Genomic DNA, 19,454 nt, shown 5'->3' with positions numbered 1-19,454 from the left:
ATTTAAAAGCAAGCCATGACAGGACACAAGACCTGCACACATGTTTGAGCACGCACATACGCAACACACAAAGCCATGAATCCTGTGACATCTGATTAAAGCTTCCTATATTCACATTTTGCATGATCTGTAATGGAGAGAAGACATACCGGGTACGTTCTTGGAAAAAAAAAAAAAGCTTTTTATGTGAAGATGTGAGTACAAAATCAAACAGTGATTTTGTTATGTTTCACGATAAAGATCAGAATTTGTATGAAACTTAACATAATGAGGCTTTTGAAATTTGATCTTGCATTTTTGCTTGATTTTTCCCACAGACAGAAGAGCTTATTAGACACTCGATGTGCTTGGTAACGACCATCATGTCAACTTTGTGCTAATTACAACATTTTACAAAAGAAAGAGGGCTGTATTTTTCTATCAAATGGGTGCCAGTTGCGGTGCACTCTGAAATGTAGCAGTTAAACTTTGATAATGACAGCAACACTAAAAGCATAATCCAATGTGTCTGGCTCGTTTGCATAATATCTGAGCAAAACACCTCAGAGTAATGATTTGTCAATAATTGACAGACCTAAAAGATTGTCTTCGTCAGATTGGCTGGTTTTGTACATGGCCCGTTGGCAGCTAATTTTCTGCAGTCAGGCTTTCTTGCGGAATAAAAGAAACAAGCAGGCCCTCAAATCTCAACACACGCTCTACTCACTCTATCGTCTCCTCCATGATTGAACGACCTTTGATTGCACTGTATGACATCCCAGTGGTGATAATAGTTTTTAAAAGCACTCAGAAACACTGTTGGGTCACCTCAGCCCAGCTGCAAGCAGCCATCCCACACATGACCTCTGACCCTGTCCAATGAAGCAGGTAACAGTGCTGAGATTGGATCATTGACAGCTACACAGCAGTCACCCAGAAGAAGTGAAATCAGGCATCTGCTTCAGTGTCAGCCTCTCCCCCCTGCGATAATGGAGTGGCCTCTTGGCTCCTTGCCGTGCACACAGCTTGGAATTTGTCTATGCGCATGTGTGTGTAGTTTTTTTGTCTCGGGCCACATCAGTCTGGGCTATCAGCATGTTTGGGTGGCTGGGCTGACCTTGTTACATGGCAACCTCTTAGCCTCTCTTTCACATCACAGTCATTTCTTCACCCCTCCCAACCTATTATACCGTTCCCTTTTATTGTTCCATCTGAAGCATCTGTGGAATATCTTTAGCAAGGTCTCCCCCTTGACTGGAGCCCGCTGAACCATGCCCTTTTTTATCTCCGTGGTGTCCTCTGTCAGACCCGTTGAGGTGTGCGTCTGTCTGCCCTGTTTTCTTTCAGTCAGTCTATTCATGCATTACAACCTTCTTTGTGTATATCTCTCAATAAGCGCATGTTTTTCACTTTGTGCATGTGCCGCTCATCATTGATTAGCAAAGTTATTTTGCTCCACTCAGGACAACTTTCGCCATCTCTATGATAAAGAAGCTGACAAGGAAGCTCCAACTTAAGATCACATTAACAGCTGTGGTAATACCCCAACTAGCTCTTCATTCATCTGCCTCTAATGGCAATTCGGAGAAGCTGGTTTAAGACTAATTGGCTGTCTGTCTCCAACGGACAACAACTTAAGAGGCTTTAGTCTAATGGAAAGACTTGAAAAGAAGAACAGGATAAAGAAGAAAGTCAATGATGCACACTGATTGAAAGATCTTGCACATGTATGTGTATATGTGTGCAACTGGATGGATAGGATTAGTGTCACAGCTGTCAACCCTCCTCCCCTGCATCTCATCTCTCCACCCCTACAATCAGCGCCCCTGTCTCCTCTCTTGGCTTCACCTCTCGTTCTCCTCCGCACCCATCCTCAATCCCGCTTTTCACTTTTTATCTTTCCTTAAGTCCTCCACCCACCTACGACTCTTTCATCTCCCCCATCTTAGTATTCTTTCCATTCTTCTGATAAGGCAAACGAGCAAGTGTAATGGTTCATTTACTCCTAATACTGTTAGTTTAAACTGCCTTATTAGGGACTTAACACTTGTTTGTTCTTTAATTTGATCTAATTTGGCTCTTTTGTTGTAGACAAATCCTACATTCCTGTTTCTTTTTCACAGACATTGCTCTATGATCTCTCCACTAGTGACATGTGAATCATGTGCCAGCCAGCACCCACTTCATTGAATAAAATTAATGATAATCACCACTCTCCACCTTCTTCCCACCCTTGATGCTTGATCATTAACATCATCATCTATCCTCACTCACCTTCATCTTGTCAAGGTCACCCATCACTTTGTTGTGGTACTGCCAACAAACGATGGAGAATTGGGCCAAAACTCCTTCAGCCACTTTGCAGAGTTGCCAAGCAACCCTTTCTCTCTATTATCGCCAATTTCTTTTGTCTCGCATGTATGTCTCAATCATGGTGTGCCATAACAACTCTTTGTGTGTGATACTGAGTAGTGTAAACAGTCAGCAGGCTGTGTCACGCGGTGCTGCGGGGGAGGACAGCCTGCTTGTTGCGGCAGGGACCGACTCCAATGTTACAGATGGAGAATGGATGGACTCCCTGGAGGGGTGGCTTGCCTCACTCACCACGAGTGATAGCATCTTTATCGCATCTTTATCACAGTACTGTCACCCAATCTCACTCTGAGTCGTTCAGTACATGCAATGCAGCCCTGACCAGCCAATCTAATTATAAAACCATTTGTTTGTCTGTCTTGTGTATTATCAGATTTGACTCTTCATCAGTCTGCATTTGTTCGCTCATGGCCCATCTGGGTGCTGAGAGGCTCTGTTCAGCTTCTTGTTGTGGCATTCTGTCCATCTGTCCTGCTGACTGGCTTCTCCATATGGGCCACTGGTCATGTCATTAAAACCAAATGCAGACTTTGTGTGTTGGTGTGTGCAGGGGCAGGTTTTTTGACAGCCATTGTAAATGTTTTGTCCTTTCCATTTGTATTGTTGACTTTTGATTGCCGCGTTAACTCGCTGTCTCAGTCTGTTGGTGTGACCACATGGTGCACAGTAATCTTTTCCCATTCTGACACATGGCCCCTCTCTGCCCCTCCCTCTCTCCCCTCCTCCAACACCCCTCCCTGCCCTTCTCTCTTTTTTCATCTTTCAGAGAGGAGACCTGCAGGAGGGCTTTGACCTGATTTAAAGAGGAAAACCAAAGGAGATACACAAGACAAGCAGGACCAAAAGACACATAAGGAAAAGCCAAGGCCACTAGCACAGGAGACACAGCCTCATACTTGCTCAGCTTCAGTGTGTTTTTGTGTGTAAGAGCGAAGTTGCCTCTCTGTGTATTTTACTAAGTGTGTGAGCAGGTGGAACTTTGACGGGACAGTGAGCAATGCCTCACTCGCAGCGACAGCAGGTTTGCAGTAGGGGGCAGCGCTCCTCCCACCTCCTCCCCCTTTACCTCACCCTCCTTTTCCTCAGTGCCCAGACCAGCCAAGCAGCCATACAAATACCCTTCAACTGTGAGTACTGATTAATATCATGATATACATAACAATCGCTGGATGCTACAGTGTGGTTCAAAGATCTATTTGTTGTGCTAATTACACTGTTGATTCATCAAAGCACCCTAATAATGATCTTTAATCATGATTAATTAGTGAAAAAAAAGAGTATGAGCATGTGTTTTTCCTTCAGTAACCTCAATATTCAGTGAAAAAGAATGTGTTTTGCTCAAAATACCACTCTAAGAGATTTCTTTGGTTAGATCTCATCTGGGCATGTGGTGTGTCTAATTACTTTGTAACTGATCCCCTCATACTGCATTGATTAGTCCCTCTATTGATCTGGTTCCCTTGGTGAGAACCAGAATCTGATAAAGGAGTAATTAAATCAACAACTTGGTCATACAACAAAAATCCAGCAAGGTTTTTCTTCACTCGTTTTCATTTCTCCTCGATGCAATATGTGGGCATTAGAAATACAGCTGAGCTTGTGGCCCTGCAGGGAAATTGATCTTCATCTCCTCTGCTGCTACCGACCTGCCCACAAAGCTCCAGTAGAGAGAAAGAGGATATTGTTTTCTATTCTGCTTCTGTTGTTCACTCTTCATCTAAGACTACTAGCTATGAGTCACACTCCATCACTACCTCCACATATTTCAAAAGTGTAAGAATGCAAACAGTGTGTGGCCTCACACACATAAATCACTCAAAAGTTGATGAAATGCAGTAAATTTCCTCATCTAATTCCCAAAGGGGCAAGGTGACACAGAGGTGAAGAGGCTGAGGAGGATGAAAGAAGGATGAGGAAGAAGGAGCAGGTCAAAGATGGAAAAGGTCAAGGTGTCCTCTGCTTTTAAATTAGGCAGCCTCTGACATGTCGATTAGAGCTACTGAGACAGTGATCGCGATCAATACAGGAGGTGGGTTAGAATCCATGTCAAGGAGGCAAAAAAGCCAGGCACCATTACAGAGGACAAAACCTGTAACCATGTAATTATGGATATTTAACACTTAGCAATTGTTTTTGTGCCCAACTCAGCCAGCTGTGCCTGAGAGTATATTAGAAAAATGAAAATGATGGACAATATTTGGTCAGTTTCAACCTTGGTTCCCTTGTGTGAGAGTATGACTCTATCTATCTATCTATCTATATCTAGATATCGATCTAGATATTGATCTAAACGTTGATCAATCTATCTACTCTAACTGACATATTTTCCTTCATTGCTTTTACTCTGGCCAACATTGTGGATTAACAGACAACATAAGTGATCGTAAGTGCTTTCAACTTTATCGATGTGTTTCTTGTATTAATGCATGTGCTGTTAAAGCTTACTGTAAACACTTCCTTTATCCCAGATGTTGTTTTCCCTTTCTGCAAACAGAAAATTAAACTCCCTCCACATGATGCTTCACTTCAACTAATCTGATGTTACCGTGCACTTGCAATGTAATTTCAGTGAGCTTGTCAATGTGAACATGTGTCCGTGTTTGTGGGAGTGTATTTAGCCTCTTTGGCTTCCAATGGGTGACATCCCTGTAGGAGCGGGGAGGAGGAAGTTTGCGTAGCTGCTGTCTGTAAAGAGGCAGCAGGGCTGTCAGATCAAAGACATGGGGAAATAAAGAGGAGTTAAAGCACTAAGAACCAGCTCCTCTCCTCCTCCTCTGCCAATATTGGAGCAGTGCCTGCAGCCTAAACTTCAATTTGATCAGCTGAGGAAAATGGCTTATTTCTTCTATCAGTGGGAATTCTTTCATTAAATTTCTTCACTCTGCCTCTCTCTGTGTATTCACTCTTTTGTTTGTTTTTCCCCTCCCCTTGCTCTGTCTTTCTCTGCCCAGCATGCTCTCTCTCTCTTTGCTGCACTTTCATCTGTCTCCCCTGTCTGCTTAGCTCTCCATCTTCAGTGCCTTTTCCTCTTCTTCTGCAGCGCGACCACCCCTCCCCTTCTTTTCCAGCTTTACCTATTTACCTACATAATGTGGATTTATTAATGATGAGTCTCTTTTCCTTCAAGTCAAATTAAAAACTATACCCACGAGTCTCACGCTTTGACTCAAATTCCACTGCAAACAGCCCATGTGTATAGGAATCAAAGATTTTTCAATGTATCTCTATAAAACGTGTAATACATCTTCAAGCAAGTCTTTTTTCAGTGTGCAGCATCAGAAATGCAAAAGAAAGAGAAACCTCTACTTTTCTCTTCTTATCTCTGCTTTTCTCCACAGACTTATACATCCTTTTCACCGTCTCTTAGTCTCACATGGACTGCTGTGCCATATATCTTTTTTACATTAACTCTCTGTCTTACATTATGTTGTATCCATTTCCTCTCATCTCAACCCATTTTCTCTCCCTCTTGCTCTTACTCTTTTCCATGGCCTACATTTCATCTCTTTGTCTGGGGAGTATTTTTAAGTGATATCGACTGAATTTACTTGTAGGCAGCTGTTTTTATAGTGATTTTGTGCTGTCTATTAAGCCTTCAAACGTGGCTATGTAAATGTCTAAGACTCATGCAGGGTGATTAATGTTTGCATGCCACAGCTGGAGTTATGGTGGCATATTTTGCGAAAGCAGGTCAGGTGAATTCAGCAATTCAAAGCCTGCAAAACTATTTATAATACGTGTATCTCTCTTCACCTGTTCAAATTATCTTTATGTGCAACCATTTTTGCTTTATAATCATGTTGTGACTGCACTAGCTTTTATTTTCGTTCACACAGTCAAGAGGCCTCCTGTGATCACCGGACAGCCAGGGTCTGTCACCGTCTTCAGCGTTGAGGACTTTGTCATGAACTGCGAAGCATCTGGCAACCCTCCGCCCATGTTAGTTAACACACACATCCAGACAAAATAACCCTTGTTTGTCTATGTCTTAGGCTGCCACATTACTCACAGAGTTTTTAAGAAATCTGGGAACAGTGACCTTCCATCTCCTTGTTCAACTGACATCTACATATTAGTATTACATGAGAGAACAGCTTCTCGCAGTCAGAGTTCTTGTTTCAACAGGGGATAAATGTCATTAAGCCCTCGAGCAATCTCCTCCTAGAGTGTCTTAGCTGCTGTGAAGTGGAAAACTGCTCCCATTGCCGAGGACAAGATGAATATTGCAATTACACAGCACAAGATTCTGAGCCCCGCTGGAGCATCTTGTGTAAAATTTACAGCAATTCATTTGTTCCCTCAAACTCAGTGATATCTTGTCATGTTAATGACCGTTCTCAAAGGCACATAGAAATGACTGTGACTTTGATTTCTGAATGAATGGTCCTGTGTCAGTGTCAATTTATTCTTGTTGTCTCTTCTTTTAAGTTTCCGATGGACCAAGGATGGAGAAGAATTCGACCCAGGCAGTGATCCAGAACTGAAAGTTACTGAACGTTTAGGCACGTTTGCGTTCTACACGCTCAGTAATGCCATGGACTCCCTGAAGCAGTACCAAGGCAAATATGTCTGCTATGCATCCAATGGATTGGGAACAGCTGTGTCTAACGAGGCCATCCTCAGAATTGATGGTGAGAACACATTGAGGACGTATAAAGCAATCACTGACTAGTTGTTCAAAGACAGAACTGTCCAGTTTTGAGGATGGTCAATACGTTTACCAATAAATTTTATATTTGCAGATTTGAAATCATTTGGCTTTAGCCATAGGAATAGGTCTACATGCTTTGAAATGGTCTCAAACAAATCAGTGATCTTCTGATGTGTTTTCAATCATCAGAAGAATTACATCATCCTCCATAAATGTCAGCTTCAGTATTACTTCTTGTTTATGCCTGTGTTAATACTTTCAAGGTCCAGATTGGAAGTGAGCTGCGTTGTTGTGGATTTATATTGTTAATTTAAAAAGCTGCAAGCTGAGCAAGCGGTAAAACTTTGCCTGCTTTATAAATAGCTCAGTTAGTAGATGGAGGCTCACACTTAGAGCTCAGCTGCCACCCACAACATAATTACATGCAATAACACAACAATCAGTACACACACACACACGCACGCGCGCAACACACACACACACACACACACCACCTGAGCAAAAGTAAAGAGCACCTTTGTATCCATGCACCTGTGTGACGGGCTCTCTCCTGGGCGACCTCCTTCTCTCACAGTTTCCCTGACAACGGTTTCCCCAGAAACACTCTTGAGTTGATGTCATGTGAAGCACTTTTCAGTGGCTCCTGTGGGGTTATCAACAATGGGCAGAGAGGGGTGTGGGGGGTTCTTAGAGTATGCACACGTGACTGAGAAATCACATCATTCATCATCTGTCACACAGAAGACCATCTGACCTATTCTGTGAAGTTCCTCCAATGGAAATTTATAAATAACCCTCCTCCTCCACAGTGTTGTGTGTTTAAGGTGACATTTGATGAGGATTGCCTCAGGAGATCTTTCAATATGTTTGTGTTTGTTCATCAGCTGTTTTCTCACAGACTTACCACTGTGTATTTGCTCCTTGTTTACCTCCCTGTAGTCCTCCCGTCTCAGCAGAAAGAAAAAAAAGTTAATATGAAGGCTGACGAGGGAAACAGTATGGTTCTTAAGTGTAACCCCCCACAGAGCTCCATGGAGCCCATCATTCACTGGATGGACTGGAGTGAGTACATTACCTTTCCATCTCCGGAGCTATTAAATGCTTCCTGTCTCCCTCATAAAACTGACTATTATAGACTATATACCCTTCCATTGTTTTCCACGATCCTCATATGAGAAAAAGTTTATCTTATGTTTATCTTGGAAAGAGTATTTTTACCATTGTTTCTCTCATGTTTTCCAGCATTTTGCAGTCTGAGAGGGATCTATTCTTATCTCTACTCTCCCTACTCCCTACTCTGTTTATACTTAATCATTTTATTCTTTCTTTTATCTTAAGAGCGAAAGTATTAAACAAGTGGACTTTTTTTCGGTTTATTTCAAGTACCAAAAAATAGATGTATAAATGAATAGTCCCACTTTCTGTCAGGATTACCATGTCCTGGATGACTAAGAACTGACAGAAATATTGTATCCTTGTACCTCCTTCCTCTGTATTCTCTCGCTGTGTTATTGTCTTGTTAATATCATGTTGAGCTTTTCTGTTCTTTTAAAATGTTTTTCTTTATGACAGCAGATACAGTTTTATTTTCTGACTCCGTTCCACTCTTTCTTTTTCATCAGGGCTACATCATATCCAGCTTAGTAAGCGTGTGGTGGTAGGGAGGGATGGCAACCTATACTTTGCTCATTTAACCACAGAGGACAGCAGGAATGACTACACGTGCAACGTCCAGTACCTGGCGACGCGGACGATTCTGACAAAAGAACCCATCTCTCTGAAGGTCAACCCCTGTGAGTTTTGTTCTGGATCAACTGATGAAAACCCAGCTGATGCAACATAAACTGAAGTGGTGATACTTAAAGACGTGATGTCTTTAATACTTTATATGTGATGGTATAAATAGATGTCAAACTGGTTATATTCCAACCATATACAAAACAAACTATGAAAGATTAATTTAGATTAGAAATCAGGTTGTCATTTTAAATATAAAAATCTGTATAATAGTTCAAATTTTCTTTGCAATTTTATAATATCAAAGTAATTTGTTCAACCAAATATCACAAATTATACTTCTGGTTTGCTGCCAGTGATTGTAGACATCTACATAGTGTTAGTTTGATTTTCAGATTTGTGCCGCCAAATCAACTCGATGAATTGTGAGTGGAATTTTGTCTTCAGTGCTCAGAGAAAATTGTTGGACATGATAAAATCAGAGGACTGGAATAAGTATAACAGAGGTCTTTGAAATCTGTAAAATGCCCATTGGAACGTTTCTCCCCAAACCATAAATTTGAACCATCTTGATTCATCCTGTTCTGTTACCAAACACGACACTCAGACCAATTTTCTCTCTTTTTGTAGAGCTTCCATCAATTGCACTGTGTATAGTAATTTCGATGTTAAACAGCCAGTATTAAATTGACATGTGCAGTGTTGTTTTTACTGAGATCTTCAGAGACTCTGTAGTTAAACCAAAGTCAGTTTACCACCATGTGGTGGTATGGTGTGCTGACTAAAGCAGACACCATATCCGATGGATGTCCCATAGCCAGCAAGGGGTCCAGCAAGGGGTCCATCACCTTCTCAGCCCAGTTGTAATGAGAAGCAGTTCACACTGAGAGGTGGCTGCCAGCATCTGTGGTCCAACTAGAGGTCAGAAGGATGAGCACATGTTTACATCAGACCTGTGTGTGTAAATCTGTACGATTTGTTAGAGTGGTAAAGTCATCCCCACATGACTCCACACCCTACATCCTGGTGTGTATGCGTGTCAGAGTAGCTGCTGTGTCAGCAGCACAGCAATCTGAAAAATCCCCATACATATGTATGAGTCTTTCTCTTTTTCTATGCATTTCCATCTCTCCCGTCCAGCCAATTCTGTCCTGCGCAACCGGAGACCACACATGATAAGACCTTCTGGATCCCACAGCACATACCACACCCTCAAAGGCCAGACAGTAGAGCTTGAGTGCATCGTCCAAGGCCTGTGAGTATTTGTGCATACATGTGGACATGTATATGTGCCTGTGCCTACATAAATCAGAAAACCAAAGCCACTCCTTTAAATCAATTGTTCCTGCCTTTCATCTACCTCCTTCCTCCCCACGCTTCACTTAATTTGCTCTCATCTGCCAACTCTGCTTCCTGCTGCCCTCTCTCTTTAATATATTCCTCACTGTTTCCATCATATCTCTCTCTCTCATCCTGCCTGTTACATACTTACCTATTACTTCTCTCTGTTATACACCTGCATATCTCAACATACATCTTCTCTGATATCCCGCAATACATGTGCCTGTTTTGACTCCCCCCTCCTTCAGACCAACTCCTGAAATTACATGGTTAAGGAAGGATGGTGAGATGTCTGAATCTCGGACTGTAAGAGATATGTTTGATCGCCGCCTGCGCTTCACAAATATCTCAGAAAGTGATGGGGGCGAGTACCAGTGTATAGCTGAAAACACCCAAGGAAAGGCCAGTCACACTTACATGTTGACCGTAGAAGGTGTGTCTCACTCTTTCTCATGCACAAACACACAAACACGAATTAACATGGAAACAAAATTACTTGTCATTGATAAAGATGAAAGACCACAAATTTTAGTATCATTTCCACTGGATATTTTGAAGTTCATAGTTCATACAGATCATACGTTAACCTCATATCATCACAACATTGTTAACTACAATAGCACATTCATTTTGAAACAAAAAATTTAAAATAGAAATAATAAATAACATTAGTCACAGAGGAAATCACATAATCATTATCGTACACTTCACACTAAGCAACACCAAACTGCTATTTATAACTCTGTCCCTGCCTAGTAAGCACGTCTTTCACAGTTACACAGCTCTCTGTGTGACTGAAAAAAGAAAAGAAGAAAAAGCTGTTTCCAGTTGGAACGTTGTAAAACGGCAAAAGATTCTGCATGAGATGGTTTTCTTATTACTGTAAAATAGTACAAAGACAACAAATCAAATTAAGATGCCAGCAACACATTTAAATAAATGTGAAACAAAAATTAAATATTTGCTTGATACAGGATTTCATATTTTACCTCCTTTGTCATATTTTTGTTGCACTAATTGTTTTAGGTAGGTGACAAGTCTGGGCAGGCCTGTTTAGACTCTTTACCACAAAGTCATTTTGTTGCAATACTGTAATGCAAGATGAGGTTTGTTTCTTAAAAAAGACAGACTTTCCATTAAAAAGTAATCTGGATGGCTCCATATATATGGAGCAACATATGATGGGTTTTTTTTCTCCTATCCTGACTTTAAAAAAAACAAAAACAAAAAAAAACCTGTAGCTGGCATCACTTCAGAGTGAACATAATATTTTCCCAAGGACAACATGATTTCTCAGTTTCAACATATAAGGCTGAAATGTATATGTATATGTATATGTACATATAAGGCCATTGCGTTCTCTGTTCATTTACATTTCACATTGCATTTTTTCAGAAACAGGGTTGTAGTTCATAATTTGTTGTTTAAGTGTAGGGTGTGGCCAATTAATCTTTTGTTTTGGTGCGATTGAATCAAGAAATATAATATTTTACAATATTTTACACACGTGTGTTTATTCTGTTCATGGTAGCTGCCCCTTATTGGATCAAAGAACCAGCCAGTCAATTATATGCCCCAGGTGAGACTGTCAGACTAGACTGCCAGGCAGATGGCATCCCCACTCCTACCACCAGCTGGACCATCAATGGGATCCCACTCACAGGTGTGAGACACAAACCTACCTGAACATACTTCAACACACATCTCTTGAAACTTAAAATGAACTAAGATTATGTAACCTTTCAACAGCAACTGATGAGGACTTACGACGCACTGTGACAGCAAGTGGATCTTTGATCCTGGAGGATGTCAACTTTGGAGACACAGCCATCTACCAGTGCCGGGCCTCCAACAAACATGGAACCATACTCACCAACACCAATGTCTATGTCATTGGTGGGTGTTTGTCGCTTATTTAACTGAATTTTCAGTGTGTGCATCTCCCTGCATATCATGAATGTGTATGTTGTTTCAGAGCTACCTCCCCAGATCCTTACTGAAGATGGGAAAATGTACTCATATACAGAAGGCCAGAAGGGTTTACTTGAGTGCGAGACCTTTGGCTCTCCGAAACCCAAAGTCATATGGTATGGCAGATGACTGGGACCTTATACTGAATATCCTAGTGCTTTCTGGCAGCCTTTTATATTGTACTTCAAAGAGCTGATGTTGTTGCATGAGTAGCTCTCAGTTTGCATAAATTAACAGCCAAATGCCTGTACATCTGGGCTGTGACTGTGTATTTTGTCAGTGTGGCAATTAACCAAAAAGGCTTTATTTTTATGTTAATTGAGTAAAGTGGCATTTAAACTGGTGAATTTATCAGCAGAAACTGAAAAGCATTATTTTGTGCTCTGTTTGCCAAGTTTCTGATGTGTGTGTTTTCTAGGGAGAGGGTGACATCCTCCATTCTGGCTGATCCCAGAATTAACCCGCTCACCAATGGGGGGCTTGAGATCTCTAATGTCACCCATGAAGACAAGGGCATCTACACCTGCTCAGTGCAGAACTCCAACTTGTCAATCAGTGCGGAGCTGGAGGTGTTCAGTGAGTGAGACACACATGAGTCCCGAAGCAACTTATGTTATTTGCACCTCTTGAAGCTCGTCTCAGCTTTGTGTCTCCTTACTTTCCCCTCCAGACAAGACAGTAATCCTGTCACCACCACAGGCTCTGAAGGTGCAGCCTGGAAACACGGCAATCTTCACGTGTGTGGCCCTCATTGATGCCAGCCTCAGCACTCCTGTCATTCAGTGGAGGAAGAACAGTCAGAAGCTCTACGAATCCCACAGTGATGAAAAGTTAGACTGAAACTCTACATGATAGACACTTAAAAAAAAAAGAAGATGATGTTAGAAGCTTAAACACAAAACATTTCTTGCCACCATGTATCACCATGTGTGTGTATTGTCAACTTTTGTTGTGACAAGAATATAAAGGAGTTTGATGAGATGATGAGGAAGAGGGGATGACTCCAAGGTGTTATAATCATAATTTAAGGGAAAAGGATAATGAAAATAACTATCATGTATTTTCATAAGAGCTTGAATAAGGGCAACTGGACTTCTTCTTGGATCTTGAAGATGTTTCACCTCTCATCTGAAAGTCTTCTTCCGTTCAAACTGAAGAACTCAGTTCAGAAGTCCAGTTGCCCTAATTCAAGCTCCTATGATTACCATGACCTGGATGACTGAGAATCTTCATTAACATATGATATATTTTCTCAGATACACATTTGAAGGATCGGACCTCATTATCGCTAATGTGGAACTAGCAGATGAGGGTGTCTACACCTGTCAGATCATCACTACACTGGACATGGCTGAAGCCAATGGCACTCTTACTTTATGTGGTAAGATCACGGTGCTTCCTGATAAGAAACTAAGAATTGTCTAAGACTGAATACACAACAATATACATTATAAACACAGATTTGTTTAACAGCTTTTAATAATACCTCGGAAAATGATGTTTGTAGACAAGTAGAGCACAGACATTTACCATAATAATATTGAAAATGTTGTTATGCTTAGACCGTCCAGACCCTCCTGGTCTTCTCCACATCTCTGATTCAAAGCATCGTGAAGTCTCTCTCAGCTGGACTCCTGGAGATGACCACAACAGCCTTGTGCAAGGTTTATTGCGCATACACACACACACACACACACACACACACACACATACATACACACACACACACACACACACGCACACATACATACATAGACACTCTGGTTTATATGCCCACAGAGACTCTCCACTGACACAATGCAGTTCCTATCTCCCTTTCCTATACAACTCAATGCCCTCTTTTCATCCATGGGGATTTTAAGTACCTGCATCTACTATACTCCTGCTCTGTTCTTCTATTAGAAACTAAAACTGCTGTCGTATATTCAGACAACATCACACTGCATTACTTTCATTTATGTGATTATGATTGTACTTACTTTACTTGTACCCTAACTATAACCTGCCCAATCATTTAACCTAAAATTCAACTTAATTTGATGTATGGTGACCTGGGATTGGGGGGTTGAGACATATGCGACCTTTTAACCACACAAGCTCAGAGTCTGTCAACATATTTTTTGTCCTCAGCTGAGTGTTTATGTTTTTATCACTTCCTTTTGGTTCTCGTGCCTTTTCCAATTGCTCCTTATCGCCGTCTCAACAGAGTATGTGGTGGAGTTTGAAGATCAAGGTTCAAAAGAGAGGGGTTGGGAAGAGCTGAGGAGAGTAAGTGGAAACGAGAAGCGTGCAGTCCTCATTTTGTGGCCTTACATGTCGTACTGTTTCCGGGTCATTGCCATTAATGATGTGGGTAAAAGTGACCCCAGCAAGCCATCTGAAATACACAACACAACCGCTACAGGTAAAACTCGGCATTTTGTCGTGGTCGTGAACACTTTTTGATGTCAAGATAAGCCCCAAATTAAACTACACTGACCTGTTGATCAAATACAGCTCCAGACAACAACCCGGAAGATGTTAGGAGTGAGTCTACAGACCTGGACACTCTGGTCATCAACTGGAAGGTACACCAAGTATCTGAGTGTTCTATTATTTGAAGCAGCCTCAGATAATATTTCTAAACTTATTTGTGTTTTCTTGCCTGCTATTTACGTCATTGCAGAAAATGGACAAACGTAACTTCAATGGACCTGACTTCAAGTACAAGGTGCAGTGGAGACGGGCGGTGGGCAGTGGGCCTAAGTGGCACACGAGCAACACAACGACACCGCCATTCATTGTCCACGACATTGGCAACTTCTCTGCCTTTGAAATTAAAGTTCAGGCTGTGAATGCTATAGGCGATGGACCAGAGCCAGATCCTGTCATTGGCTACTCCGGGGAGGATGGTAAAAAAGAAAATAATTAATTAACATTAACAAAAAATGTTGAAATGCTCTACACTGTTGTTTTAGTGAGAATATTTCTAACTCTTGTGTAATCTCTGCATTTTTTAAATGACCTGCCCTCAGTAGAACCCTTAAAATGATCTCAGCAGCTTTACTGCCATATCTAGTTTCCATGAGGAAACATTCTTCATAAACTGTAGTAATATCTGAGCTTTACTTTTTCACAAAGTAGAAAAACTGCATTTATTCAGTGGACACCACAGAGGCAGATCCAGCCTCCTTAACAACAGAGGTTGCTGTGCAGATGACATGCTCTCTTCTTTGAATGTGTGGCTTCAGTAAGGAGTGCCTTTCCCAGTAGCTCCAGAAACACCCTCCTCTTGTTCTGATAACGAGGCATCCAAGTAGGGTTGATCTTGTTCCATATCACCAAGGCATCGTATGAGGACACATTAATGAAATCATAGAAGATGACCAGAGGCCAGCGGGCAGTCATCTTCCTGCAGCTCTACATCCAATCATCTTCTCCAGATTGTCCATGCCTGATGTCGGTTATTGTGTGGAGTTTGCTCATGGGGACCACTTTCTTGTTCTTCTTTGGGATGTAGGAAACAAGGTTGGTGGTTAGAGTGAAGGCAAACTTTGATGAGAGCTCTTCTCTCCCCTTCAATGCAAGCAGTGCAGGTGAGAGCTCTGGCTTGTTTTTTTTTTAAACTGTGCCAACCATGGTGATCTTCCTCTTCAAGGGCTGCTTTCCGAGTTCATTAGAGGTAAAGAAATTGTCACATGCAGCGTTGGGCCCCATCAATCCACGTGTCACATTAAGCACAGCCATTCAACCAGTGTCCCTGGTTCTGAACACTGGTCGACTTCTTTGTGTAGTCACAGGCCACCCATATACTGATGCAAAATTTTACTGGCTTGTTGTTCATTTACTGCCAGAAAGGACAACAACCTTTAAACAAGAGATTAAAATCAGTAATTAGTATCAGTGTCACAGAAAATACTCACAAAAATATTGCTTACAGCAATACATAATACAATTAACAGCTAAAATCATTTACATTTCGGAAAATAAACAAAATGTCTGTCTGTATCAAAGTAGTCACTGTTACTTCAGCCTCAGGGTTGTCGAGGTATGTCAGCCAATCAACCTACTGGCTACTGCAAACTACTAGTTTGTCTATAACCCATCTTGTAGATCTCATGGCTAACTAATCGTAGCATTCTTGAAAACCTTCACTGGCATCGTGGCACATAAAATCGCCCTTCCATTCTCGCATCCCAGAGACTAGATGCAGCCTCGCCTTGGGAACTATAACACCTCCTATGATTAGCAGCTCCATGTAAGCAAACAGGTCGACCTCATCCGTCCTTTTCCAGTTGTCTCAATTTTTGGAAACCTTGGGGTATTTTTTCTACATCTGAGGATGATTCATCATGATCTGGGTTGTATTTCTCCTCATCTTCTTCTTTTTCTGTCTAATGTATGTATACCTCATCCTTTTCTTAATCAAAGCTGTTTTGCTGGACACTTCTTGGGCCTGTTCTGCTGTGAATCGTGCACTCATGGCTATAGCACCCAGAGAACTGGGGTTACTGTAATCTGCGGCACCTTTACAGCCTCTGAATGTAGAGGCATTAGTTGAAATTGCTTTCTGCCTTACTCTGTGACTATGATTTTAACTACTGGGTTACAAAACAACTTAAAGACAGTCTTTGTATCCTGGTGGTTAGCAGCTTACATAGGAATATGAAAAAAAAATCACATTTTCCTTTTTATAATGTTAGAGTCACTTTAGGACAAGCCTTCAAATTTAAGATGTAAAAAAACACATTTAGGGATTTTCTCTGCTGCTTAATTCAGAGATAATTTATGATCCAAAGACAACAATTCATAATTCATACTCTCACCTGTCACCTTCCATTGTCCAAGTTCCACTTGAGGCGCCGATGGATGTGGGTGTCGTACTAATAAACAGCACCACTATCAAAGTAACCTGGGCAGCAATAGACAAAGAGACAGTCAGAGGACACCTGCTGGGATACAAGGTACCGCTCCTGTAACTGCTCTTTTTATGAAAAACGAATGTGTTAAGCTAAATAAGCTAAGATAATAGCTTAGCTTAGGTTTTCTGTAGTTTCAGCTCTGTGTAGGGTAACATCTTTCACACTCTTGAAAGTGTGAAGTAGATGTGGATAGCTACAAAAACAACTACAAAAACCATTAATGGTGATGTCTGACAATTTCTACCACACCTCTCTCTGCTAAACTTTAGCTTTCTAAATGTTTGTCAACTGATTGTTATTTTGTTATCTCTTTATAACAAATGTATATCTAAAAGTTATTGTGCAGCAATATAATGTGAGCATAGATTTTCCTTTCAGAGAGCCAACTTTCATAAGATGTGTAACAGTATAACTGCATCCTTCAAAATGATCATGATATGGATATAATCAGATATTATGAATTATTCCAAAAAGATAATGCCTGATTTTGTGTCACCAGATATACTTGGTCCGAAAAGGCTCTAGGGGCCACCACCGGGGCCGAAGGTCCAGGGACCCTGAGAGCCGTGTGGTGGAAGAGGCTGGGCCCAACGACGTGAAGAAGGTCATCAGTAATCTCAGACCGTACTCCCACTATGTCCTGACCGTCACTGTGTTTAACAAAAAGGGAGAAGGACCTGTTTCTGAAGAGCTCTCCTTCAAGACTCACGAGGGAGGTGAGACTAAGAGAATGGCTGTGGAGGAGGGGTGAGAAAGATGGCAGAAATGAGGAAAGTGATACATAAAGCATGTGGAGAGCTTTAATAACAGAAAGGGAGAAAAACAGGTGGAACAAGAGAATGGCCAACATGGGACATAAAGGACAGGGATGGTGAAACTTGAGATAGATTTTTTTTGTGCTGGCTGGCTTTTGATAAAAGATTATGATTGATTCTTTTTCAAACTGGGCACATTTTAATCAGGCGTGTTTGTGTTGCTACTAGTACCTGGCCCTCCCACATCCCTGAGCCTAGACAGCCCATCTGAGACAGAAATGACCCTGCATTGGATGCCTCCAGCCCACCCCAATGGAATACTTATTGGATATCTACTGCAGTACCAACAGAGTGAGCATTGCTTTTATTTCACCCTAACTGTAAATCCTTTTGGTGCTTCAATGGTGCTAAATCAATATTACTACGAGGATGTCACAACATCCTAATAATGTGTATCAGTTATCTGCCACCCACCACAATGCTTTGACGATCCAAGAGTGATTGAATGTCTTTTGTGCTCTGCTGTGATCAGTGACAGAGAAAGATGACAGCCCCATGCAGGTAGAGACAATAGATGACCCCACAGTCACCCACCTCACCCTGAGGGGCCTGGACCGTCACAGCCATTACCGCTTCTACCTGAGGGGTCGCACTGCTGCTGGAGACGGAGAGCCCATCAAAATGATGGGTGCCACCACCCTAGATGGAGGTATAATTCATATTTTCATTGTCCCCATAATCACACTTGCAGGGAAATTGTAATGAATCCTTCATTTAAATTTTTGCCAAAATGTATTGTAGCACCTCCTACAAACATCAGCCTGTCTGTGGGGGAAAACTCAGTTAATGTCAGCTGGGTGGTCAAGAAGAGACACAGGAATGTTGACTTCCAGATCCTATACCTCAATAAGAAAGGTATATACACACCAATGTATGCAGAATTTAAACATTATTGCAGTCACTACATAGGATTAGTATCCTGAATAGCAACCAAAAAATAAACTGAGGTTAATGTCGTTTCTGCAGGCGTCAATAAATGGAAGAAGTCGGAGAAAGTGAACTCCTCTCAGTCCTTCTACCAGATCCAGGGCTTGACTCCTGGCTCTCATTATCAGCTGCTCTTTATGTACAGCAACAAATCATTCTGGGAGGCTGATATTGATACAGAAGGAACAGGTAGAACTCTTCATTCATTCTCTTTTCTTTCATCTTCTCTGCTCTCTCCTCTGGGCTTCCCATGTCTAAATATAAAGCAGGATCCTACGGAGAGTGCCCTTCAGTTCTTTCTCTCTTCCTCTGAAGTGTTTTCAAAGACATTTTTGAGAAGAGAGCTCAGTTAACCATCTGAAATCATCCATTACTTGTGTATTTGGTGTATTTTGTTGTCCCCTGGTGAAATGCCACCCTGTCAGAATGCATAATGCTCTGTCTTGTGTGCTCTAGATACTATTCTCTCATTTATTATGTGCAGTCCTTTTTCATGATTTCCATTCATCTTCCTGCTTTCGTCCTGTTTGCGCTTTAAAAACAATTTGCTACTTTTTCACCTTCTTCTTATTTTCCCTCCAAAGACGTGACAGAGGTGCAACCGAGCTTTGCAACACAGGGTTGGTTCATCGGTGTTGTGAGTGCCATTGTGCTGTTGTTGTTGATCCTGCTCATCCTCTGCTTCATCAAGAGGAGTAAAGGGGGGAAGTACTCAGGTAAGCGTGCTCAACATCGTGAGTGTTCAGCACTCATTAGTAA

At 41.6% G+C, this 19,454-nt stretch overlaps 1 protein-coding gene across 3 annotated transcripts in view; it reads left to right on the top strand.

The window, feature by feature from the left end:
- Positions 1-19,454, top strand: part of l1cama (L1 cell adhesion molecule, paralog a) — a 39,677-nt gene that overhangs the window by 16,128 nt on the left and 4,095 nt on the right. For 2 of the 3 annotated variants that reach the window (XM_072367439.1, XM_072367438.1), the window contains exons 2-26: positions 3,119-3,479; positions 4,721-4,735; positions 6,189-6,291; positions 6,781-6,983; positions 7,943-8,065; positions 8,626-8,796; positions 9,881-9,995; positions 10,330-10,514; positions 11,613-11,744; positions 11,831-11,977; positions 12,057-12,168; positions 12,471-12,628; positions 12,723-12,882; positions 13,309-13,433; positions 13,615-13,716; positions 14,259-14,456; positions 14,549-14,619; positions 14,718-14,943; positions 16,880-16,995; positions 17,453-17,669; positions 17,937-18,059; positions 18,241-18,417; positions 18,510-18,623; positions 18,735-18,884; positions 19,280-19,411. In XM_072367439.1, the coding sequence (XP_072223540.1) occupies positions 3,350-3,479; positions 4,721-4,735; positions 6,189-6,291; positions 6,781-6,983; positions 7,943-8,065; positions 8,626-8,796; positions 9,881-9,995; positions 10,330-10,514; positions 11,613-11,744; positions 11,831-11,977; positions 12,057-12,168; positions 12,471-12,628; positions 12,723-12,882; positions 13,309-13,433; positions 13,615-13,716; positions 14,259-14,456; positions 14,549-14,619; positions 14,718-14,943; positions 16,880-16,995; positions 17,453-17,669; positions 17,937-18,059; positions 18,241-18,417; positions 18,510-18,623; positions 18,735-18,884; positions 19,280-19,411 (3,505 nt within the window). In that variant the 5' untranslated portion in view covers positions 3,119-3,349. The remainder of the gene's footprint in view (positions 1-3,118; positions 3,480-4,720; positions 4,736-6,188; positions 6,292-6,780; positions 6,984-7,942; positions 8,066-8,625; positions 8,797-9,880; positions 9,996-10,329; positions 10,515-11,612; positions 11,745-11,830; positions 11,978-12,056; positions 12,169-12,470; positions 12,629-12,722; positions 12,883-13,308; positions 13,434-13,614; positions 13,717-14,258; positions 14,457-14,548; positions 14,620-14,717; positions 14,944-16,879; positions 16,996-17,452; positions 17,670-17,936; positions 18,060-18,240; positions 18,418-18,509; positions 18,624-18,734; positions 18,885-19,279; positions 19,412-19,454) is intronic. The other variant, XM_072367440.1, reaches the window with a different exon arrangement.

The sequence above is a fragment of the Leuresthes tenuis genome, unplaced genomic scaffold (genome assembly GCF_036924035.1).
Source record: "Leuresthes tenuis unplaced genomic scaffold, fLeuTen1.0.hap1 SCAF_16, whole genome shotgun sequence".
NCBI classification, from domain to species: domain Eukaryota; kingdom Metazoa; phylum Chordata; class Actinopteri; order Atheriniformes; family Atherinopsidae; genus Leuresthes; species Leuresthes tenuis.
The sequence above is the reverse complement of the archived record's forward strand: the minus strand, read 5'-3'. Positions and strand labels throughout refer to the sequence as shown.